Raw genomic sequence first — 21,629 nt, 5'->3', positions numbered from 1 at the left:
GAAGATTTAAACCAGAATGTACAGTCATTAGCTATCATTAACTAGCCAGCAGTTGGTTAGCTCGGCCCCAAATTACAATGAAGTATTACAGCTACAAATAGTTTCATATTACCCTCAGGTGGGTCCAGGTGTATGCTAAGCTAACTGGCTAACTGGCTAACTGGCTGCTGGCTCTGGCTTAACATAGAGGCATTAGACTGCTGTCAGTCATTGAAGGAGAGCAAAAAGGGATATTTTATTAAGTGTGAAGCATTTTATTTAGGCAGTTTTAACAAAGATCTTAATTGGTCAATTCACTGAATATATGAATAAATTATTAAATTCAAAATGACTCACCTTTTCACCCTTTGGACCTGGAGTGCCCTAAAAGAGAGAAAAACAAAGTTTCAATTGTTAAGCAACACACAAATTTGGACCAAATGACAAACTATGGTCCAAGTCAGTTATTTTGAAACTCTTCAGTTGCCATTGCCTGCTAAAGATAATAAATAATACACTAAAACAACTGTTAAACCCATCATGTTAGCCAATAAACAAACAGAGCTGCATAATTGGACATTTTGAACTGACAGGGAGAAGGTTAAAATCAAAAGATTAACAAATGAGTATTTAAGAAACAAACATTGTGTACTTTGACATCTACTAAAGAATTTGATTAAAATACCCTGTCACAGAGTGGGCACCAGTCCTTTATGCATTGTAGACAGCAGGGCTTACACAAACATACAATTAAAACCAAAAACAGGCCCAAATCAAGTCCATGTTTACACAGAGGATCAAATCCAGCAATCTCCAACTGAGAATTGGCAAGCACAATGTAAAAATGTGCCCTGAACAAGAGGAACACCTCTTTTTTCCATTCTTTTTACACAGCAGTTTTTGTGTGGCAATTTTTGCTTCCAACTTCAGTCAATCAGCGGGCGGGGGCTCCTGGGTGGGCTCTGTTAAAGATCATGGCTGCATTAGAGGATTTGACAATGAGGTGTGCATCCATAAGCTGGAGCCCTAATGAGCTTGAGCTCAAAAATACAATTTTAACATTCAAGATGAAGGATGAAGCTGGGTATGTTGGACTCTTATTCTTCCTCTGAGGTTGCACTTTTGGGAAAACTAACACTGGAAAAAATCAGTATTACATCAGTGTCAGAAGAGTGACTAACTGACCACCCGCTTAGCAACAAGATCAGTGTGCCATTTCCACAGATACTAATCTCTTTTTCATATGATAAACTAACTGTCAAATATATTTACATGGGCAAAGTTGCCTTTTCTGGTTTCTAGACCAAGCTAATATTTTGCAAACGGATCTAAAATCACTTCCAGGTGTAGGAAATTAAGACTCTTGATTGATTTTGGAATTGCCAAAGAAATGTCTCTTATACCTTAAGGTAAAAGAACACGTTGTTCAGCTGTCACTATACGACTATAGACATAGCTCTGCAGTGGTTACCTTTCCAGGCTAATCCCTGTTGACTTGTCTACACAGATATCTGAATCACAGACAAATGTACACCGACACTAATCCATAGATCATGGACATTAGTACAAGACCCATGTCTGGAGGCTGTCCCTGGTGAGGCTATGGACCACTGACCCAGAATTACAGGCCTGTAGACAAAGACGGGCTTCCCCTGCACTGGCACACATAGCACTAAATCTGAAACGCTCCATAGGTAGTCCAGCAGCTTTCCACTGCCAAGTTGCATTACACTGCTCAGGGGAGTGAGGTGTAGCCTGCTCAGTGCCTATGGATATTATTTTTGATGCACAGTTAAATACTCATGGCTTTTCATGCAAGTTTTGTAGAGCATGAGTTCCTTTCTGAATCTTCCCTAGAAATATTATAGATGCTGAGATGTCATTTTTTCCTTCTTGATACCAATATTTAGACCCAAGGTTTTGGCCAGTTATGAGAACTCCTTCAATACTACTGCAAAGAAACCTGTTGATTTGTTGGGGCTTAGTGATGATGGATTGGTGCATTACTCACTGACACCAAAAACATCATTTTAGGCAGATATTGATTTCAATGTCGATGCTGATACCTGGTAGGGTTAGGGTTACCAATACTAATACTGATACTGTTACTGGTATCAATCCACTCCTCCAGAGTTTCTTGGTCAAAATGTTGTGAACCTGTGCAGCAAAATTCTGTTCAACATAATCCTGTCAATTATTTGTTTTTGTCCTGAGCAGTCACGATTATGTGCATGCAGTCATTTGACAAATAGCCCATGTATGAGTAAAAAAAAAAAAGGAAATTCCACATGGCACCATCCATACCCCAATCAAAGTGGTAATAATGCTCATAGTTGTATGCTAGCCATAAATAAACAACCAACAGAGGCAGAAGAAGCAGACACAACAACGCACATGAAGAAGAAATGTAATATACAGTAGCAACATGACGAGGCGGGGCTCGAAGACCCGCTGCCTCTTTAAATCACTTGTGTGGAGAAATGGACCCGAAGATAGGAGCAGGAACCTTCACCTCTGTGAATCGTTGAACCCCTACTATTTATACAAATGTTCAGAGATTTCCCTTCAACATTTCTTGATAAAAACCTGAGGGGAAATGACGTTTTAATACATACTTCTGAAATGTTTGGACTGCCCATAGAAAGAGCCCACAACACACTTGTAAACACAAAAAGCACCATTATGAAAACAATGTTTCCGATTGTGGCTCCTGGGGGGGCAATAACCACAGCAACACATTGGAATCAGCAGAGACTTTAACTTTTATAATGATGTAGAGGCATTCCAGAGGGGCTTAATAAGTTTCCAGCTTGTTTCTGAAAATGGAGGCGAGCTGAAGAAAATCAGGCTTTTTGTTAAGAATGAAAATTGCCTTTGGACAAAACAAAACTATTGACAAGCTGTTACTGCAAACATATGAATGGCTGCAACAAAGAAAGCCATAAATACACCCGCTGCAGCTCTTTGCCCAGGCCTGCTGAGGGTATTATATCTGGCACTGAAAAAGACAAATAGTTGGCAAAGCAAAACATTAAGATGAATGATTGGGCACCAAAAGTTTGTGGAAAGAAAAAGAAAGCTTTGGCTAATATCATTTAGTGTTTCAATAAATCCAGATTGCCTTACGATAAGTGCAGCACAGAGATCTTGATTAGCTTCATTGTGGTTGGTTTCCAATGTTGAGTTGTCACTGTCAGCAGGAGAACAGCTGTTTTATAGCTGCTTGCTATTTTTGCTTTATTTATGCTAATTGTTTTGCACCAAAACAAGTCAAATTCCTCATATTTGTAAATGTACTCTGCAATAAATGCTAATTCTGATTTTGAACCCATGTCAGAACCTTCCTCAAGGCTCTTAATACAACTCTTAATACAACTCATAATAGCTATCAATTAATTTAGCCCAATATTGTAAACGCTTTTCCATGTCTTTAAGCTAATGGGAACTCATATGGTAACTACTACTTAAAAATGTTAATCTGTCACTTTCAGGTAACCTATCTGTTTATACACTTCCAGTATTTTCTTTTGTTGTCCCCCCCATACTGTAGCAAAATCAAGATTCAAATTTTGCATCCAAATAAACTTGAGGAAAAATGTGCTATGAACTATGGGTAATCCCAGTGCAGTTAATTTTAAGCTTTGTATGATTGGTGAAAGCTTAAAGGTTACAAATAATTTTGTGTTGAAATATTATAGATCACATGTCTGTGTCACTGTATTTGTTACCTGTAAGATTTGGAAACTGCACTTTAAACTATTTCTTTCCCTAAAAACCTTTTTTCATCCTACTGGTCGTAAAGCATGTGGAAATGATTTTGCTACAGAGCCTGCACCTGCTCATTATACGGCCCATCATTTGCACATCACTTAGACAGACAGCACCCACTGGAGCTCTTCCAAAAGCTTTAAGCCAGTACAGTGATGGTCTTTTACAGCGACTATTACATAGCTCTCCTGCAAAGACTATTTCAAAGGAGCCAACTGCACTACAGTAAAAGTGCAGCAGGTGTCTATTTGCAGAGTAGTCTCTGCAGCTTTGTGGTTTCACTCTGCCCCAAAGGAAGGTTTCTAATCAGCACCTGTGTATGCTTTGCACATCTTTTTACTGCTCCTGCTCTGGCTCCTGTTCAAAAGCACGCCTCCAGCATGTGCTCCATGTCTCATCAAGCTGCTTCTGTTTGATCAAACCTGCTTCCTGTGACTTTAATTTGTAGATAATGATAAACCTTCTATACTGCCCTGCACACCTTTATAATAAGATTACACTGGATTCTTGGCCCAGTTAAAGCTTGAGATGAAGTTATTGTCTGAACTATACATTTGGCTTTATGGTTAGCTTCCCTTAGCATGTGGACTGTAAAAAGGAGAAACAGTTACTTGTCCAAAAGTCACAAAATCCTGATTCTGGCTATAGGGTGCATAGAGTGCCAAAAGACTATATGTAGATTTGCATCCAGCAGAAACACCTTGGAAAATGGTAAAAGGACTTGTATCGCACTTCTCTATTTAACTACTCTAGGCGCTTTAACGCCATATGTCAGATTCACCCATTCACACCACCCAACAGTACTTTTGCATTCACACATATTCACATACCACTGGCGTAGCGGCGGGAGACATTTCTGGTTCAGTGTCTTGCCCTAGCAGATTTCCACACGTCACTGCAGGGAGCAGGGGATTGAACCCAAAACCTTTCAGTTGAGAGTCAATCAACTCTATCACTGAGCGCCAGCAGCCCTGAGTTACCTTGAAAGTTATGATAATGGCTCAGAAAATAGAAAATATTTACCTTTAAAAATACCATCACTGTGTTTTTAAGCAGATACAACAAATATCATACAGAGATCGGATTGATTGAGTGTCATCATCTAACACTTTAAAGATGAGTCACGGTATAGAGTACAGTAAGTGACCTAAAAAGTAAGAAATGTGTCTTTTATATGTGAGGTGATGACTAGATTGCTGTTGCCCACAATCAGAATCTCTGTATCTCCTTATTAAGAATGACACATATCAGGTCGACGGTAAGCCTCACATCTCCTGATGATTTGTTACAGACATCCTGTGCGCATTATATTGTCGAGTTTATGGCAGACCGTTGGATCAGCATTAAGCCGTTTTATATCTAGATACATGCCTAGCTTCTTATTCTGAGCCAAACCCATGACCACGGTCTCCTGCACTGGCCTGAATGAGCTGTTGGTGTAAAACAAAACAAAAAAGGAGGAAACCTCTGCCACCTTTAAACAGAGTGTGGGAGAAATATGGAGAGGTCTGCAGGGAAATATAAAATGGTAAAGGGAACTTTGGCCAAACCCGCAAGCAACACGAACATTGCCATTGAAATCTGAAAATCTAAGTTACGACACTTCATATTACAGGAAAGAAAAAATGTTGTTAAATTAAATTATCCTGGCCATGAGATTCTATTCATATGTGGCTCCTGCAGTGCTGCTTATCAAGATGTTATATTGCACAACTGGTTTCTCAAACGCTCTCATATTTTTCTGTTTTTGGTATCTGAATTTATTTGTGTTGTATTGAGAACATACAGATACTCGAATGTGTTCAGGTCTAATTTGACCTGTGTTTTTAAATTTTACATAGGTTTCATGAAATTGAACATAGGTTTCTATACTTTTCCTGTATGGGCTATGTACATTTTCATGGTAATGGTCTATTTTTGTTTTTTTATATATACTTTCTTTTTATATATACTTTCTAAGAGTTGCTTCATTCATACAGTTAAAAAATCATTCCAACAAACGTGTTTTCAACAAAGAATTTTGAATCAATAGAGTCAAAAAACTACCAGAAAAAAACAGCAACTTCCTTTATTAACAAATAAACAGACACACAAACAAACAAAATTTGATATATTTCAATATTTGTTGTTGGCAGACAAAATATTGATGCAGCTCCTAATGCATCAGTAAATTTTAATTTGGCCAATTGTGAAAATCAGAAACAAGTTGCAGAATTGTCATTTGAATAAATTGCACATTGCTTTCCAATGGCACCAGTTAGAAAGGAATCAACTTGATGCAACTATTTTAGTGATAGGATACTTAGTTTATCATCTACAGTCTTGTTTAACACTCATACCGTTTAACATCCTCATTCAAGATCAACTTTCTCGCTTGAACCACACTTTAAAATCTTTGTCAGTTGATGGAGTTTGTTCAGGTGTCTTTTGTCGTCCTTTTATATAATTTATATGCAGCTGAGAGTTCGTAGATAAACCACACAAGCACCCTGTGGAGTTTCTGACCACTTGTTGGTCATGGAGAAAAGACTTTATGAGCAAGTCCCTGTTTTGTTGAACAAAGGTTCTCTTGTTGCAACTTTTCTGCAGATCTAAAGGCTCATAGTAGTAACATTTAGAAAACCACATCAACATGCCTGTAGCAATCTTTAAGATTGTATTTTTGGCCATCTCAATCTAACTTCAAACTACTTTTTTTCAGGTCAAGAATGGAGTTTCTTACTCGGCTCATGAGTATGTGATGTGTTAATGTTTCAAAAATGTTCGACAGCCATAAATATGTATTTCAAATCACCATCCAAAGGTCTGTTGATCAAATAAAGGTGAACTAGTTTAGCTTAAATATCCGTATTATTTATTTTTCAGTTAGGGCTTACATGAACTCAAAAGCTGAAACTTCTGTCAACCCAATTTCAAAACGTCTTCCAAAGAGATCAAATGACTGAATATCGATTTTTCATATTGCTTCCCTTCGTGAATTGTTCCTGAAGGATGGGGGCTCGACAGTGCTCGCCTGACTGTTTGTGGTTGGCTTAAGTCCACAGCTTTAGCCGCTGTTGACACGAGCAGAGATATTCTCGTGGGTTTGGCTGCGAGTTGCGGGTACAATCTTGTGAAACAATCCAACTTATCCAACGTGATGCAAAGAGTCAGGAACGGTGGGATGTAACCTCTGTCTGGACTAGGCTGTATAAGTTTTCATCACAGTGACCTGTTGAATGTACTGAGGTCCAGAAAAATCAATCCATCAAGCAGAGCTCATATCCTCGTCGAGGAACCCGGGCCAACTCGCCTGGCAGCGGCTGCTGTGGCCTGAAGTGCTGGCCACATGGATTCAATCATCTCACTCTCGAGCGCTGGCATCCCTGAGAGCACAGGCCAACAACTACCGCTTTTACAGCCTCTTCTTTACGGGCGTGGGGTTTTTCTAACACAGCTACACAATATTAATAAACAAATGTGTACACAGGAAGTGAGGCAAAGCGATCCTCCAGGCACCGAGTGTTGACAGGGAAAGAGTAGGTGCAGAGGGGGGCAGGTGAGGAGCGCTGCTCACCACAAAAGATGGAAGAGGGCCAAAGTAAAGCGTTTGAAAGACTAAACCCCAAACTTATGCACTTACGCATAATAAAATAATGCGGCATGTTTGCCATACAATGATATAAAAACTACTAAAACAACAGTATGGATGAAGTTTCACCTGGCTGACCTAAAGGAATTATTCAACATTTTGGGAAATATGGTTGTTTTTTATCTTGGCTGAGAGCTGAATAGGGACATTGATACCACTCACATGTTTATACTGTAACTGCAGCAAGCAGGCAGCAGGTTTAGCTTAGCAATAAGACAGCTCAGTGGCGTTCTCCTACTGGCACGTCTATGACTGTAGCACAGGACTTTTAAATCACTAAGCAATTGAAATATTGCAGCACACACAGAAGGTAAACTTTACAGATATTCTTCTCTCTGATCTTAAACACGTATACACAAAACAAGATGTGAAAATCATAGCACATCACTTACTACAGGACATATTTTTAGATTACCACATCGGTTTAGCTCAGTCGTTAAATCATCCGTCTGAAATGCCCAGTGTTGTACTCCCACGCTCAGCCGTTTACCACATGTCATCCCCCACTTCCTTATCCCTGTTTCGGACTCTATCAACTGTCCTGTCCTCTCAATAAAGACATGAAAAGCTCTCAAAAACTTCAAAGAAAGCAATGTATTTTCTCACATGACCTATTTTTCACGAGCTCACAGAAAACCAAAGTAAACGAAGATGGACTAGAACGTGTGTTAGTCATGCTACTGTTTGCTATGCTATGCTAATAGCAGTCTGGATTAAAGATTGTTTCCTGGTCACAGGCTGTCTATTTGTTGGCAAGAACTTGAAGTTAATGTGACAAGGTGAGTTTGCATTGTTTGGGAAGTTTAAGACTGGATCTGTAAAACACTCACGTTACATGTTCATCTGGACTGAATAACGGTTTGGACCAAGTGAAACAACCAAAATCCCTTCTGGTGGCTGAGCGGAGCTTCAGCTAAAAATTGGCCGGATCCTGTTCTTGTTCAGTTCCGATCTCAAGCTACCTGATCAGCACATCCAGCGTATAAACTCTGAGACACTTCAGTCATTTCCTGAGGTAACAAGAGAGCTTTAGAGGAGCTGAGAGGCAGATTTTGTGATCTCTGAGCAGCGGCATGCTAGCTGCCATCTTGCATTCTTTGTGCTAAGTTAAGATAACTATAAAGCTGCCTCTAGCTTAACGTTCAAATACAGACATGAGTGTTGTCAATCTTCTCCACAAACTCTCTCCAAGAAACTTCAAACTTCCTTTAAAGCTAGGTGTTTTTAACTGGTCATGAAAAAGACTGAAATTGACAAGATATCCATTATCAATATTACTTTGTATTTAATTAATTGTATTTGTAAAAGGATCTTGTACAATATTTAACATACATTTTGCCATTTAATGCATTGAACCAGAGTTAGCTTGAAGCAAATTTATATCTGCAAACCCTTGGCAGGTCAAAGGAAAAAAATGTAGCATTTATTTTTGCAACTTTTCGCCTAAACTTCCTACCAAAGGTAAAATGTCCCATCTGTATACACAAATCTAATCAATTACATACTTGCCAGAGTGGAAATAGTGGAAGGCAACTGCAAAATGCACATTCAGACTTTTGCAGCTAAAAAAAAAAAAAACCTGCAGGCACCATTGGAAGAGAAATCTGCTCAGTTTCAAACATACACTAACCTGGAACAGAGTGAAACACATCCAGTAAAAGCATGACTATATATCTAAACGTGCACCTCCATCTGTTAGTTCTGCAAGGGAACCCTCTATCATATTACTGAGGGCCCGGGGGAACTTTTTTTGTTCAAGGCGGGACACTAATGGTGGACAGGGATGTGAGTAATCAGAGCAGAATGGGCAGGAGCGGACGACCACAAGTGGCTGGTGCTTGTCGGGGGAATCTGGACGCAGAGGTTAGGCAGGGATAGGAAAACCACACTGGAAAACTGACTTGGGAATGGCATCTGGTTCCCATATCCACAGTGTATCACAATTAGCCGGCATAAAATGACTTTAATGTGTGCGTATGTGTCAGTGAGTGTGTGTGTGTGTGAAGGGATGCTGTGAACTGAGGAAACTGAATGTGATAGTGTGACTTGTGTGTTTTGTAAGCACGGTGTCAAACGCAAATCAAGCATGGAGGAGACTCTCATTCAAAATCCCAGCAAGAGAAGGTCTCGTTATTCCCGAGGATGGGAAACATTTTAACAGCTTTAACCAAACTGCAGGCATAAAAAGCCAAAAACCCGCAGCCAAAACATTTTCTGCTCAATACGTAGGCAAATTTCTGACCCGCAAAATTCTTGTCGTGGATATGAAATGTTGAACAAGAGACAATATTCCAGTTGGAAAAGTATTTCTTTCAATTCTTCTGTTGAGTCAATTACAACCACATTGTGGCAGCTCGACATTTCAAATCATTTCATGTTGTGAGTTGGAGGAAAATTTCTTTCAATCAAAAAGCTGTTGAGCTTTTTCTTCTTTCTTTTTTTTTGTTACTGAGCATCACATTCATACTGTGCTAGTTTTCCTAGCATTCTAATGTAGTGACAGTTAGTTCCCACTGAGTATCCAGCCTGCTCAGCAACCTAACGTGCACTATTGACTGCTTTAAATCACTGTGAGTAAAGCCCTCTGTTGGCCTGAGTGCTTCCTCTCTACATTTGCTGACAGCCACGTGCTGCTGATGTTCACAGCATGAACAGAGTACCGACATCGAAAAGGTCAAACTCTTAATGTTGTCACATCCAGTGACAGCCTGCTCCCTCAGGCACCGACACCCTTATGAGTCAAAATTAAAGCTGTCATATCAGATGGATCAACATGTTCTCAGGGCAGTACAAAAGCCTTTGTGTGTCTGTACTTTACGCGCCCTCCTACTCTGAGGGGAAACTCGCAACATGCATCATGGGAGCAGACGGGCGCCTTCTTAAAAAACAGGATAGAGTTTCGCTGTAGTTAATCTGGCACCTTCTCCACCTCTGCAGGGCAGAAGTGATCAAAGTCCAGCTGGAATATGTTTTATTAACAGGTGTGGTGCCGCGGTGCATAACAGATGAAGGATGAAGGGTGGAGGGCGCCTGAGCTCCTCTGCTTCACCCCGACTCTGCCTCTAATCCCTGTAACGCCGCTGCATAATTCAAGCACAGTGACAGATCTTCCTCGACCCGTGTCTCTTGAATCTCAGCAGCCAGGTGGAGACTTCTTGCGAACCTCAGATGCAGATGCAGCCAGCTTTATTTACCTCATTTCAAACATGACTGAACTCCTGCAAGGGCTCCCGGGCTGTGCTGTAACTGGCCTGGCTCAGCAATCCAGTGTGGTGTGTGGAGGCATGCTTAGCGGGCCGGAGCGGCTTTATAATTTCCACCATTGTATCATTTTCGAATATTTTTTGCCTTCCTTCTAACCAGATTTCAAAACAAGTCAAGTTTCTTTCTCTGTCTGCATAATTCTAATTTACTACGGCATTCAGTCTGTGCTTAGAGAGTACAGTCAGCATGTGGTGTCGGTGGGTGCTCGAGTGCAGCCTTGGGGATGGTGTTTTATGCTTGATTGGTGCTAAATGGTGTGCACACATGGCGGTGGGTGCTTGGGGTTGATGTTTTGACACATTGCCCTTGAGGGGCCAAAGAAAGACGTGAAAAGAAGATAAAAATGAGAAGCAAAGAGATGAGATTTTTTAGTGCTGAGTAAAAAGTATTTGTCTGGTGTCAGCGGTAAGAAAAGACAAAATATTATTCTTGTAAATACTTCTTCAGCTGAAAAGCACCTCTTCTCATATCTTTCACTGCCTTTCCTCAATATTTTTCAATATGTCTGACCCCTATGATCCCAAGCGAGATTGACGAACTAGCCCAAGTAGGGGTAAAAACACAACAAAACAAATCACTTTTCCATCTCTAAATGCCGATCACAAGCAGCGAGCGAGGATCTTCCCTGACGACTTTCGTCTTAGGAGACCTTTTCTTTCCCTGTTACCGCAACCGCAGGTCTCCGTCCATTCATCAGCGGCTGAGCAACGATAAAGTCACAGAGATCTGTAATGGTTTAAGCAGCGGTTGGTTTGTTTGGCTCTGAGGGCTGTGTACAATTTACGCAGTGTTCGCAGAGTTATGGTGGGGAGCTGCTGAATATTCATAGCGACATATCCTTTGCCATCCCCCGGGTGGGCATACCAAATGAAAAAACACATGCGATCACTTACTACTATTTTTTTTTTTTTTTTTTTTTAAGGAATTGGCAAAGGATTTTTTTTTATTTGGGGAACAGATTTGGTGACCATCGGGTGAGTCATTCTCAGATCGTTGCATTTTTATGGACTTGTCTGCTTTTAGAAATGCAGTCAAGCGTCCAGATTTCAGCCTGTCCTGTAAATAAAGATTTTTTTTTTGTTCAGCGCAGGTCTGCTTAAGTCTGGTTGCTTTGCCAACAGTAAAACTAGCCCCCTCTACCAAACATTTATAGCACTTCTGCTCCCTATCATGACTTCATCAGAAAGTGATTTGCGCACTGGATTTATGTCACACCTGAAGGAAAAATCCCAAAAGTACAGTCATCCTATACATTGACTGGCATATTTTTCAGGGACAACTTCTTCTCGGCTTTGGTCCGCTCTTCTCAGTATGATTTTATTAAGAGAGGCTGAGACACAAGACCACCTGCACTTACTTAGGTCCCAGAACCCCAGGAGCGAGTGCCTGAGAAGGCTCTGAGGATTAACTTACAACTCTTACAGCTCAGTCAGCACACAATAATATACCTATTCAATCACATTTGCCTCTGGACTATAAATAATTCTAACAGAGCACACAAATACACGCTTGACCTGCTTGTACTGAGAACTGTCACAAACTCCCCCGTGCTTGTGTATGTGTGGGTTTGTCTTCATCTTTTGGGGGGAACTCTGAAGTTTTCCATCTGTGATCACCCGGCAGTGTAATGAGGTGAGATAATCTATTCGGGTGCAGCGAGCTGGCAGAGATGGAGGCTGGTAGCGGGGATATTACAAACCAGACAGCCCAAATGACAGAGAAGAGGCTCTCTATTAGGGGACGGCTCGGATCAAGAGATTCTTTTAATAATAGAGTTGGTCTATGATGTAAAACGGAGATTTCTGGTAGCACATTTGTCATAATCAGATGTCTTTTACATCAGTTTTACAAACTGTTTCATACTTTGTAGCTATTACCATGTTCACTGTTAGATGTCTGTGTCATACTTAAAGGAATAGTTTGGCATTGTGGGAATTTCACTTTTTTTTTTGTTTTCTTGCAGAGTGTATGTATCCAAAGCCACTAGTCACTTGGCCTAGTTAAGCATTAAGACTGGGAGAAAAACAGAGCTACAACGCTAGCATGGCTCTTACCTCTCCTAACATAGAACTTAAGGGAATTCCTTGGCTTTTGCAGCAAACCTCAAGTGGACACTCAAGGAACTACAGTTTATTTCAAGTCTGTATTGGCTTCATTTTGTAACCTCAGAGGTTGCTGCTTGGTTAAAAACCCCATGTGTAGCTGAAATCAAAGCTTTTTTTATAAACTTGTATTTGCTACCAAACTAAGCCAACCAGCTTTTGAGATGTGGTGGATGGAATTGCACCTTTGGAGTTTCCTCCTGTTTCCTGTGTTTATGCTAAGCTATGTTTACTAGTTACTTGTTGTTGTTTTGTATTTTGTTTACAATAAGAGTGATACATAGTTTTTGCTTCAACTCTCAGCTCAGTCTAAAGTGTATTTCTCAAAGTCTTTTAATCTTTTCTGTGACCGTTATATAATTCACTTTCATATAAAAATGCTCTTCATGTGACTGTGTCATATGTTATTTTGGTTAAAGGTTTTACCTTCCCATGGTTACCACAGTTGGAGAAGATGTGAAGCAGGCATACTTACAGGAGGTCCTGAAAGAGAGGAAAAAACAGTGCGTTAGTATGTTTTCAATCAGCGATCAAACTGACTCAAATCACCAATGTTCCATTAAAACCACATATCCCAAATAACTCGATTAGACTCCTGCTGAGGGTTAATTTCTTTGGGAAGGAACATTTAAAAAGACGCATCCTTTACCATGATGCATTTACTGACTATGCACAATGGACAGATATCCAACTCAAAAAATCCTGTATGTAACAGCTTTGCAATACACACGATTTTTATGTATCTACTTCCCATGCAGTTGGCTCAACAATGGCCACCAACTGGGATGACCACTTTTTACATAGAAAGTGGGTCTAATTTTACTTCTACAAGGGGTAGCTTGTTAAAAAAAATACCCCCAAGAATTTGTGAGGTGACACTCGTCTTTTACCCAATTACTGCTGCACAAAGGACCGTGTGCCAACTCCCTCCACGGACCTTCACAACTCTGCAAATCATGTTAGGTCTTTAGGTTCTTATTAAAAAGGTACCCAGCTGCTTTAACCCTTAAATGAAAGAATTATTTTGTTCTTTACAAGTCCTTTATCCTTGAACTGTTCTTGATGAAGGGGGGAAAGTGCAAATGGCTCCAGCAGCTGGAGCGTTTAAGGAGCAGTGTGTTTGAGGCTCGCTGGGCTGCACTTCTGTAGTGTTGTTTTATGGATGGTTGAGTTACAGTAGACCACTTAGCTTTTAATAAACCTGCTCCGCTGTGTGTTTTTTTGACGTGTCCCACTGTGTCGAATGGCTCAATATGAAGTTTTCAACCGGCAATTATGGGTTAGAAATTTGAAACATGCGTCAAAGCACCTCACAGCCTCCTCAAAAGGTATACGTTCAATTTCTTACATTTGATGGCAATAAAGAGTTATTTACTGGAATATAATCCATGTTAAATTAAATAGTCTGTGACATATTGTTAAATAATCAAGCCTCAAAGCTCTTGTTTCAGACGGAGTTTCACTTTCTGTTCTCACAACAGCACCTGTGGTAATTTCTTCCAAGATTTGTCACCTTCTAGCTTTAGCCAATCAAAACCGCATCGCTAAGGTTACTTAGCTCACTGGACAACCACTGAACAGCTTTAATGATTCATCCCTTGAGTGTTGAAGTTTAGGTTATGCCCCAAATGGCCTTAACAACGTAGAGAAAATGTAATGGGGCTTTTAAAGTTTTGTGGCCTTAAAAGAAGAGATTAAAGCATTTTCTACAAAAGAATCTGCGTTTCTTGAAGCACGACTTTAAAGCTCCTGTGGTGAGGTTTTGGTTAGTGGTGATTCTGTGGTAAAAAAAAACAACAACAACAACAACAAAAAGTCTCTTATCCTGATTTTGTCCTGTCAATAATTAGGTAATGTTTTCTTTTGAATAATCTCGTCCTGTTGTCCTGCCTGGCAACTACCCCACAGAACTGTTGCAGGCATTGACTATAGCTTTATAGGAATTAATAATTTTCTCACTGATGGTCTTGTTCGATTTTGCAGCTCTTCCTCTTCCTCCTCAGAGGAATCAGAATTCATTTCAGTCTGTTGAATGACCATCTAAAAACTTCTCACCGGAGCTTTCAGGTTTTAATGCTCGACCGGCACAGCTTAAGCATCAACTTTTCCTTTTGTAAAGGCAGGTATTACATGAGTAACAGTCCTGATTATTCCCAGAAGGAAAATATGTGAGGATCCTTTTAACACTTTCCAGCATTGACCTCGTGTTTGGACAGTTTCAGAGTATGTCTTTGACTCTTACAAAAGCTTTTTCATCCCTAACTGTCATGCCAAACTTTCCTTTCCATATGTTACCAGTGAATAAACATGAGATCCTGATGAAGTGTCCCATTCATTTAAATGCAGGGGTAAATATCACCATGTCTTTTTCCTGTTTGTTCCCCCTGTCAGTTGCAGCCCAGTGTGGGCAGAAGCTTCCCCTCACCTTTGAGGATGAGTAAACTCCAAAACACCTCACCATGAATTTGTTGGAAATTTGCTGGGGTTTAGTTACTTTTGGTTTGAGCGCATCATGAATTAAATATGTGTCCCTTCAACATCTACCAGTGCTGGGAACTTAAAAGAGGGAAATTGGATTGGCAGAAGGCTTACAGCGCAGAATGTACACAGCCCTGCTGTGCCTGTCAAGGTCTACGTTTTTTAAGGCCTATGAAAAATGTCTCCTAAATAGTTTTTATCCTGCAGAAGTGAGTGTGACTCCAGTCTCCTTAATGCAGCATGGTGCCATCATATTCATTAGTTTGAATGTGTCCGTGAGTTTCAAACAGAATACTGATTTGACTTCTTTTGGCTGGCAAAAAAGTAAATGTAGCAGAAATAACTCGGCTGAAACTGCATGTAATTATACAGTACTCCTGTTTGAGCACAACATTTTTAATTACACTCTTTGTTCAATGACTTTCCAAGCATTGCCTTTGTGCAGCCATTTCAAGTGTTTTTGTGGAAGCTGCTGATAACCAGTAAACATCGGATGAAAGGATGTGTCCACTGCTTAGCTTGATAGTTCACGACATGAATAAAAACAGCCTCTTTTGCAGGTGAGGGATTTAGTCAAGTACACAAACAGAGCCCAAAACGTCCAATGTGGCAACATACTAAAGCCTTGTTTTGTACAGTAGTTAGAGTTATTACACAGATGGTAATGCCTGTCATCCCAATTGTTCAGTATTGTCCTCCCTTAATAGACCACTCCAGTCCAGACGTTGTGACTGGGTATGATTGCTTGTTTCCAATTGCTTTGTCAAGAGGAAGCCATTCGCATTAGCTCTGGCTGAGCAGAAAGAGGAAAACAAAACTTTGCTGGCACAATGGTGCCATTTGAAGTACGCTGGCACAGGGGATGTTCATTGGAAAGTTATGCACTGCATCAACGAAAGCTGGCAGTGTATCAGTCCTGCAGCCAACCAGAACATTGAACTGTTGTCTATCTGTCATTTGATTTCTCCTTTTTCATCAGGCTTCCAATCCATACACTAGGTGACCTTAGAATGATGCAAAGCAAAACAGAGAAACGCAGAAAGCCAGAGTTGACTGAGCAGTGGAACGCGGCCATGACAGGATTATAAATGAATTTGGAAAAATCGCAAAAAAAGGAAGAAGAAATAGAGTCTTTGATGCTAAAAAATCTTACCTCATCTGATCTGTTTGACTTGAAAAAGTAGTGTCTGGATTTGTTGGCAAAGCCAGCAGTGATTTTCCTTCACTCACAAACTGTTTGTTTCTCAGGCTGTGAAACCAAACTGCTCCCTTATTACTCCACCTTACTTAAATCTGGGACCTTGCTCTGCGCCGTCACTCTCATTTCTTTTTACAAGGGTTACTTCTTCTGTTCCAGGGCACTGGCTGCGCTCTGCTATGCTGCGATCTCACGAAAGGCGCCGCGCTCTAGAGCCCATTAGCACTTTCACTATCAGGTGAGCAGAGCTCCCTGCCAAGTGCATGTTCTCACTGCAAATTCAATTTGTGGCGACACCGTTGGTCCGTGGGAGTGTCGCTGCACACGTCCTTTTCCTAGAGATTCGAGACCTCCTCGATTGACTTGCCAGCTTTGTTGAGTCAGCTCAAGAGAGTGTGTATGTGTGTGACAGGAGGAGGAGAGATCCTGAATGTATTTTGACAGTTTGTTGGTGAAGTTCTGAAGCCTCACAAAGATGATGTGTAAAATGAGTATAAGTAGATCAGAAAAAAAAGAGGGTTTTAAAATGTCTCAGAATTAAGAAAAGTATATTCTCAGCTCCAAAAAACTTGGGCTATTATTTTGACCTTCTCAAACTGCACTGTCTCCTGTTTTTACTCTGAAAATCTCATGTTTCTATAGCACTGAGGCTGAAACAATCCAAGCGAACACTGAAACCGCCAGGCCACAAATTACATATCTATAACCTATTTTGTCCTCTGAAGATATACAGTGTACTTTTATGTGATTGTAAGTGCAGTATGATTTGCTGATGTCCTACTGAATTATTCCTTGAATGTTTCTGGATTGAGACGCCTGTGATCTGTGGCCACACACACATAAACACACACAAAACTCAGACAAATGTACATACCAGGTTCTCCATCGCGACCTCTTCTTCCACGCTTTCCTGGAGGTCCTTCAAAAAAGAAGAATATAATATACTTAAGTCAGTAATTAGTTTGTAAAAGTTCCATATTCTTTGAGTATTTCCCACAGTCAAACTATGCTGCAGCATGATGAGGAAGAGACGTGGTCTTTAGACTAGAAATGGCATATTTCCACTGTTAAGTATTTATACATAAGCTGAAGAGGAAAAGGGTAACACTGTCTTGCCGACACAAAAGTTTGCTGTATGCAGACATCCCTGTTGCTTTTTCCCCATTCTTTCCTTTCAGCACGGATGCCCTGGTTTATAAGTTGTTTATCTACACAATGTTTCCTGTTTGCCTGTTCCTGTCAACACTATCAGTCTGCGAAAGCTCAGCTGGAGGAGTAAAAACAATTACACGCTTCGCCAGGTTTTACATGTTGAAGACGTGACTGGTCGTGTTGTTTGCAGGTGGTACTCAGTTTGAAAATTGGTAGCATCGCTCCCAAAATGACCCCTTCTGCGACAGACTTTTTGTTTGCTCTGTACCTGAAAAAAGTATCTGCCTTCACAATGTTGTCCAATCGTAAGGCGTTTTTCTTTTTTTTTTTTTTTTTTTTTTTTTCAATAAACTGGAAATTAAAAATTGAAGATCTTCTGGTTACACAGTAGTTCATGGGAAAGCTCCACATCTGAGGTGGGCTTGTCAGCGTGCAGAAATGAATAATATCTAAGAAGGAAAATTGCTCTTTCCACTCAACATTAAAAGACCTGTAAGGATAGAAAAGATGGAAAGCTACTGTAACCAAGAGGAACAATCATCCCCGTCTGGTTCTGCATCACAGAAAATATCCAGATTCAATTTCAGGCAGTAACAATGCAGTGAAGAGTTATTATGTAAATCAGTTTGAAAACTCTTTTGACCCCGATACCGCCAAAGAAGAGCATTCTGTCTTCATATTAGAGGTTCTTTATTGCTACAGAATAGTTATGGGGTTGGTGAACGTTTCTGAAGGTTGGCATTAATTGCTTTGGTGTCAAAAGTTTCTTCCAACAATGACTTTCTGACACTGGGCTTTTTTTCAGCAGCTAAAACACAGGCCTTTAAATGCAAAACAGGGATAATAATTGAACTAATCTAAATAACCTGATCTGACCTCCAACGCCAAGCTTGTACGAAAAGACTCCTTTCATCTTTCATCTGGTCATTTAATTAACTTTTCTTTTTTATCTGCCTTTCTGTCCTCTTCAATAGCCTCTTTTACATTGCCAGTTCAAATTGGGACTTTTATGTCCCTGTTGCACCTAGCTGTCAATGTTGACAGCTATCCAAATCCTAATGGTGGGATGAAGACGTTCCGCTGCTGAGGCATATAACCGAGACGTAAAAGGGGCAAAACAGCGTCACCGTAAAACATCAGGGCGGCGCTGTGTATGTGGAAAGGTAAAAAGGTGTAGTGATGGCGGAGCTTTGTTACCGCAGTGTTGCATACTCAATGTAAAAGTGCGTCTTATATTCCTCTATGAGTATGGGTAAAACTGAAACAGTAGACCAATGCCTTTTACACGGTGTTTGGCTGATTTGGGACACTCCAGATGTGTAAGTATGGTGCAAAATACAGGATTATGTTGCACAACTCTTTGAATGATTCTTAGTCCTCGATTTGATCCCACTCTTTGGCTCCACTTCAGCCTCCAACTCTACTACTTTTGGACATTTTCCAGGATAATGTCAGGCGCTGGCAGCAAAGGGTCCAGGCACAGTTTAAAGTATGTAACCACAGGTGGAGTTTGACTTTCCCTTTACTATGGTTCACATCAACCCTGCTTTCTCCATAGGTTGGTTTTTTGAGGTTCTAAAGGAAACAGAAGTGGAGTTTACTGCACTTGGCAGGCTCTCCGCTATTGCTCACTTTGAAATGACACTTGACAACTCCAAGAGGAATATTTTGTGGGGCGATACGACGCCCTCCTGATTTTGGTGGTAGATTTTTGACAGCTACTGAGAAAAAACAATCACATGGGAGTTGGTGGTGCAGACAAAATAGCTCCAACGTTATTTTCAGATATCATCATGATTCACAATATTCATCACAATATTTTTCATTCTGATTATAGTGTGTGAAAAGAGATTCCCTTACAACCCAACTTTAGCCATAACCATACAAACTCTTTGGAAAGTATGCCAACAAAAACACTCTTACATTTCACTTAATGAAACACAATTGAAAGAATAACTAAACAAAGTCTATCGGAACCAGTCAAACAGGTTTTCAGAGCTTTGATGTGTTGAAATGAATTAAGACCAAAAAACGTGACCATTTATTTTAAGAACTCTTGTCAGAATATGAGGCGAAGTCAGTCCTAAAGTGCTGAGAGATCTTATGTTGCTTGTCAAGGCAAACATTAGTCTTGCTGAAAAACTTTGTATTGGCCTTTTTATTTTTCTCGCAGAAGCCCAAGAACGGTCATGGAACAGAGGCTTTAGAAAAAATTGTGGCAGGGAACTCATGATGAGGGTCAACAACTCTGAACAATCCGTTGAAACCTTTTCAACCCTTTCAACAGCTTTTGAGTCTAAGAGTGAAATAAATCCAAGTGAACTTGATGTTCATTCAAGTGATTGGTCAGACATATCAAAATAGGTTCTGGTGTGTTGTGTAATTTGTTTTGACACTTTGTTATTTTGTATTTAAGAAAGAAACAGCAGAAATCAATGCTGTACTATTCAGAGAGAGAACAGGCATAGACATACAGTGTGTGCTGTTTGGCTTCATTTTGGGTTGCGGATGGTTCATGGTGTCTAATGGATGAATCCAAATGACTCTGATGATCACACTTTTAACCCATCTGGAACATTCAGAATATCTGTGTAACAAAATTCTCATAAGCCTATGATGAGCATTTGATGTAATAAGAAAATATTTGCACCCTCACAACAGATTAATTATTATAATTAATGGACGTAGCATCTATTGGTTTGTTACTGCCTTTTGAAGCCTCATGTTTAGCAGTTTGGATGTCACCATTGGGTTTTCTGGAGCCAGACGTGATCATATTTGGACAAGTGTGTGGTGCTGAAGTGAAAATGGCCTGTAGGATATTGTGAAACATCAACACACATATCACTTTACACAAATAGAAATATAAATTTTGATAGCTAGTTGTGTTAGTTTGTCATGCTGCCCACACAAAAACATTCACAGGTCTTTGTACATGATAATATGATGGTAATAGTTTTTTATGTTTATGGCACCAAGTTAGCAGCTAAAGCAACATGAAACTGTTTTCAACAACGCTTTAATGGCTCAACATTTATTCATTTTCTGATATTTTCACATATTGCGAAACAAAATCAGATTTTTTTTACAATCCCACAAAAAGTTATTGTCCATTATACTGATGATAGTCATCATTTTAATGCCATTTGGTGGAAAATAGTTATTGGCAGTATTGGGAAACCTGCTGTTTTTAAGCTGTGTGTATTTTTTTTTTTTTATCTTTGTGAAAACTTCTGCTCATGCTGTTCATTACACTGCTATTTTAAAGCTACGCATTCCTTGACACAATAAACCTCTTTCTTACACTTCATACATTTGGGACTAAGTTGTATTTTACCAGTACCCATCAGCCATAAAATATTGATGGGCCCTGAACAGAAAACAGAACTGCACCTCTGCTCTATTTCTCTTTTTCCACCAAACCAATCAGTTATAAGTGAACCAGCCCAGGCCTGACTCATTCACAATACCAGCATTGTTTCAGAGCTTGATATACAAAATCAGAGCACTCAATGCCTCTCTCACAAAGTAATACAGCTATTCCTCAGACTAAAAGTTGTGCCAAAAAAAGCAAACTGGGTACCAGCTCCAACCTCCAAAGTAAACCAGGTTTGAGGAGAATTGGCTTTAGACTTGAAGAAAACCCGACTGCACCTTCTAGATGAGCGAATCAATTTGGACAGTGTCTGAAAGAGAGATTTGTTACCCAAGTTCAATTGTTCATCAATTAAAAAGTGAAACTTTACTTTTGTTTTAATTCCCAGAAAGACACTAGCCCTGTTCTCTTTGTGCAATTGAAATCAAATATCAGCAGAAATACGGTGATAATTCGAATACATTCATGTTATTTGTTTCAGCAGTAAATTGTCTTCGTCAGTGTTAATCCCTGAAACCTAACTTGAAATCACTCATCTCGGATGTGAAAGACAGCACCTCCTTGTTAAATTACACGTTTTCCATGTTTAATAACAGAATAGTTTCCCTTCTGTCAAACTTTATTATAAATAACCATCCTTTTGCATGGATACACACAAAGCTTTACATACTAAGCTGACTG

At 40.0% G+C, this 21,629-nt stretch overlaps 1 protein-coding gene across 1 annotated transcript in view; it reads right to left on the bottom strand.

The window, feature by feature from the left end:
• Positions 1-21,629, bottom strand: part of LOC109981630 (collagen alpha-1(XXV) chain) — a 138,450-nt gene that overhangs the window by 47,075 nt on the left and 69,746 nt on the right. Inside the window, exons 3-5 of the mRNA XM_065950229.1 lie at positions 17,295-17,339; positions 13,220-13,227; positions 337-363 (exon numbers count right to left, since the gene is read on the bottom strand). Coding sequence (XP_065806301.1) covers positions 337-363; positions 13,220-13,227; positions 17,295-17,339 — 80 coding nt within the window. The remainder of the gene's footprint in view (positions 1-336; positions 364-13,219; positions 13,228-17,294; positions 17,340-21,629) is intronic.

This window comes from Labrus bergylta, chromosome 22 (assembly GCF_963930695.1).
Source record: "Labrus bergylta chromosome 22, fLabBer1.1, whole genome shotgun sequence".
Lineage (NCBI taxonomy): Eukaryota > Metazoa > Chordata > Actinopteri > Labriformes > Labridae > Labrus > Labrus bergylta.
Note: the sequence above shows the minus strand (reverse complement) of the source record. Positions and strands in the feature narration are given on the sequence as shown.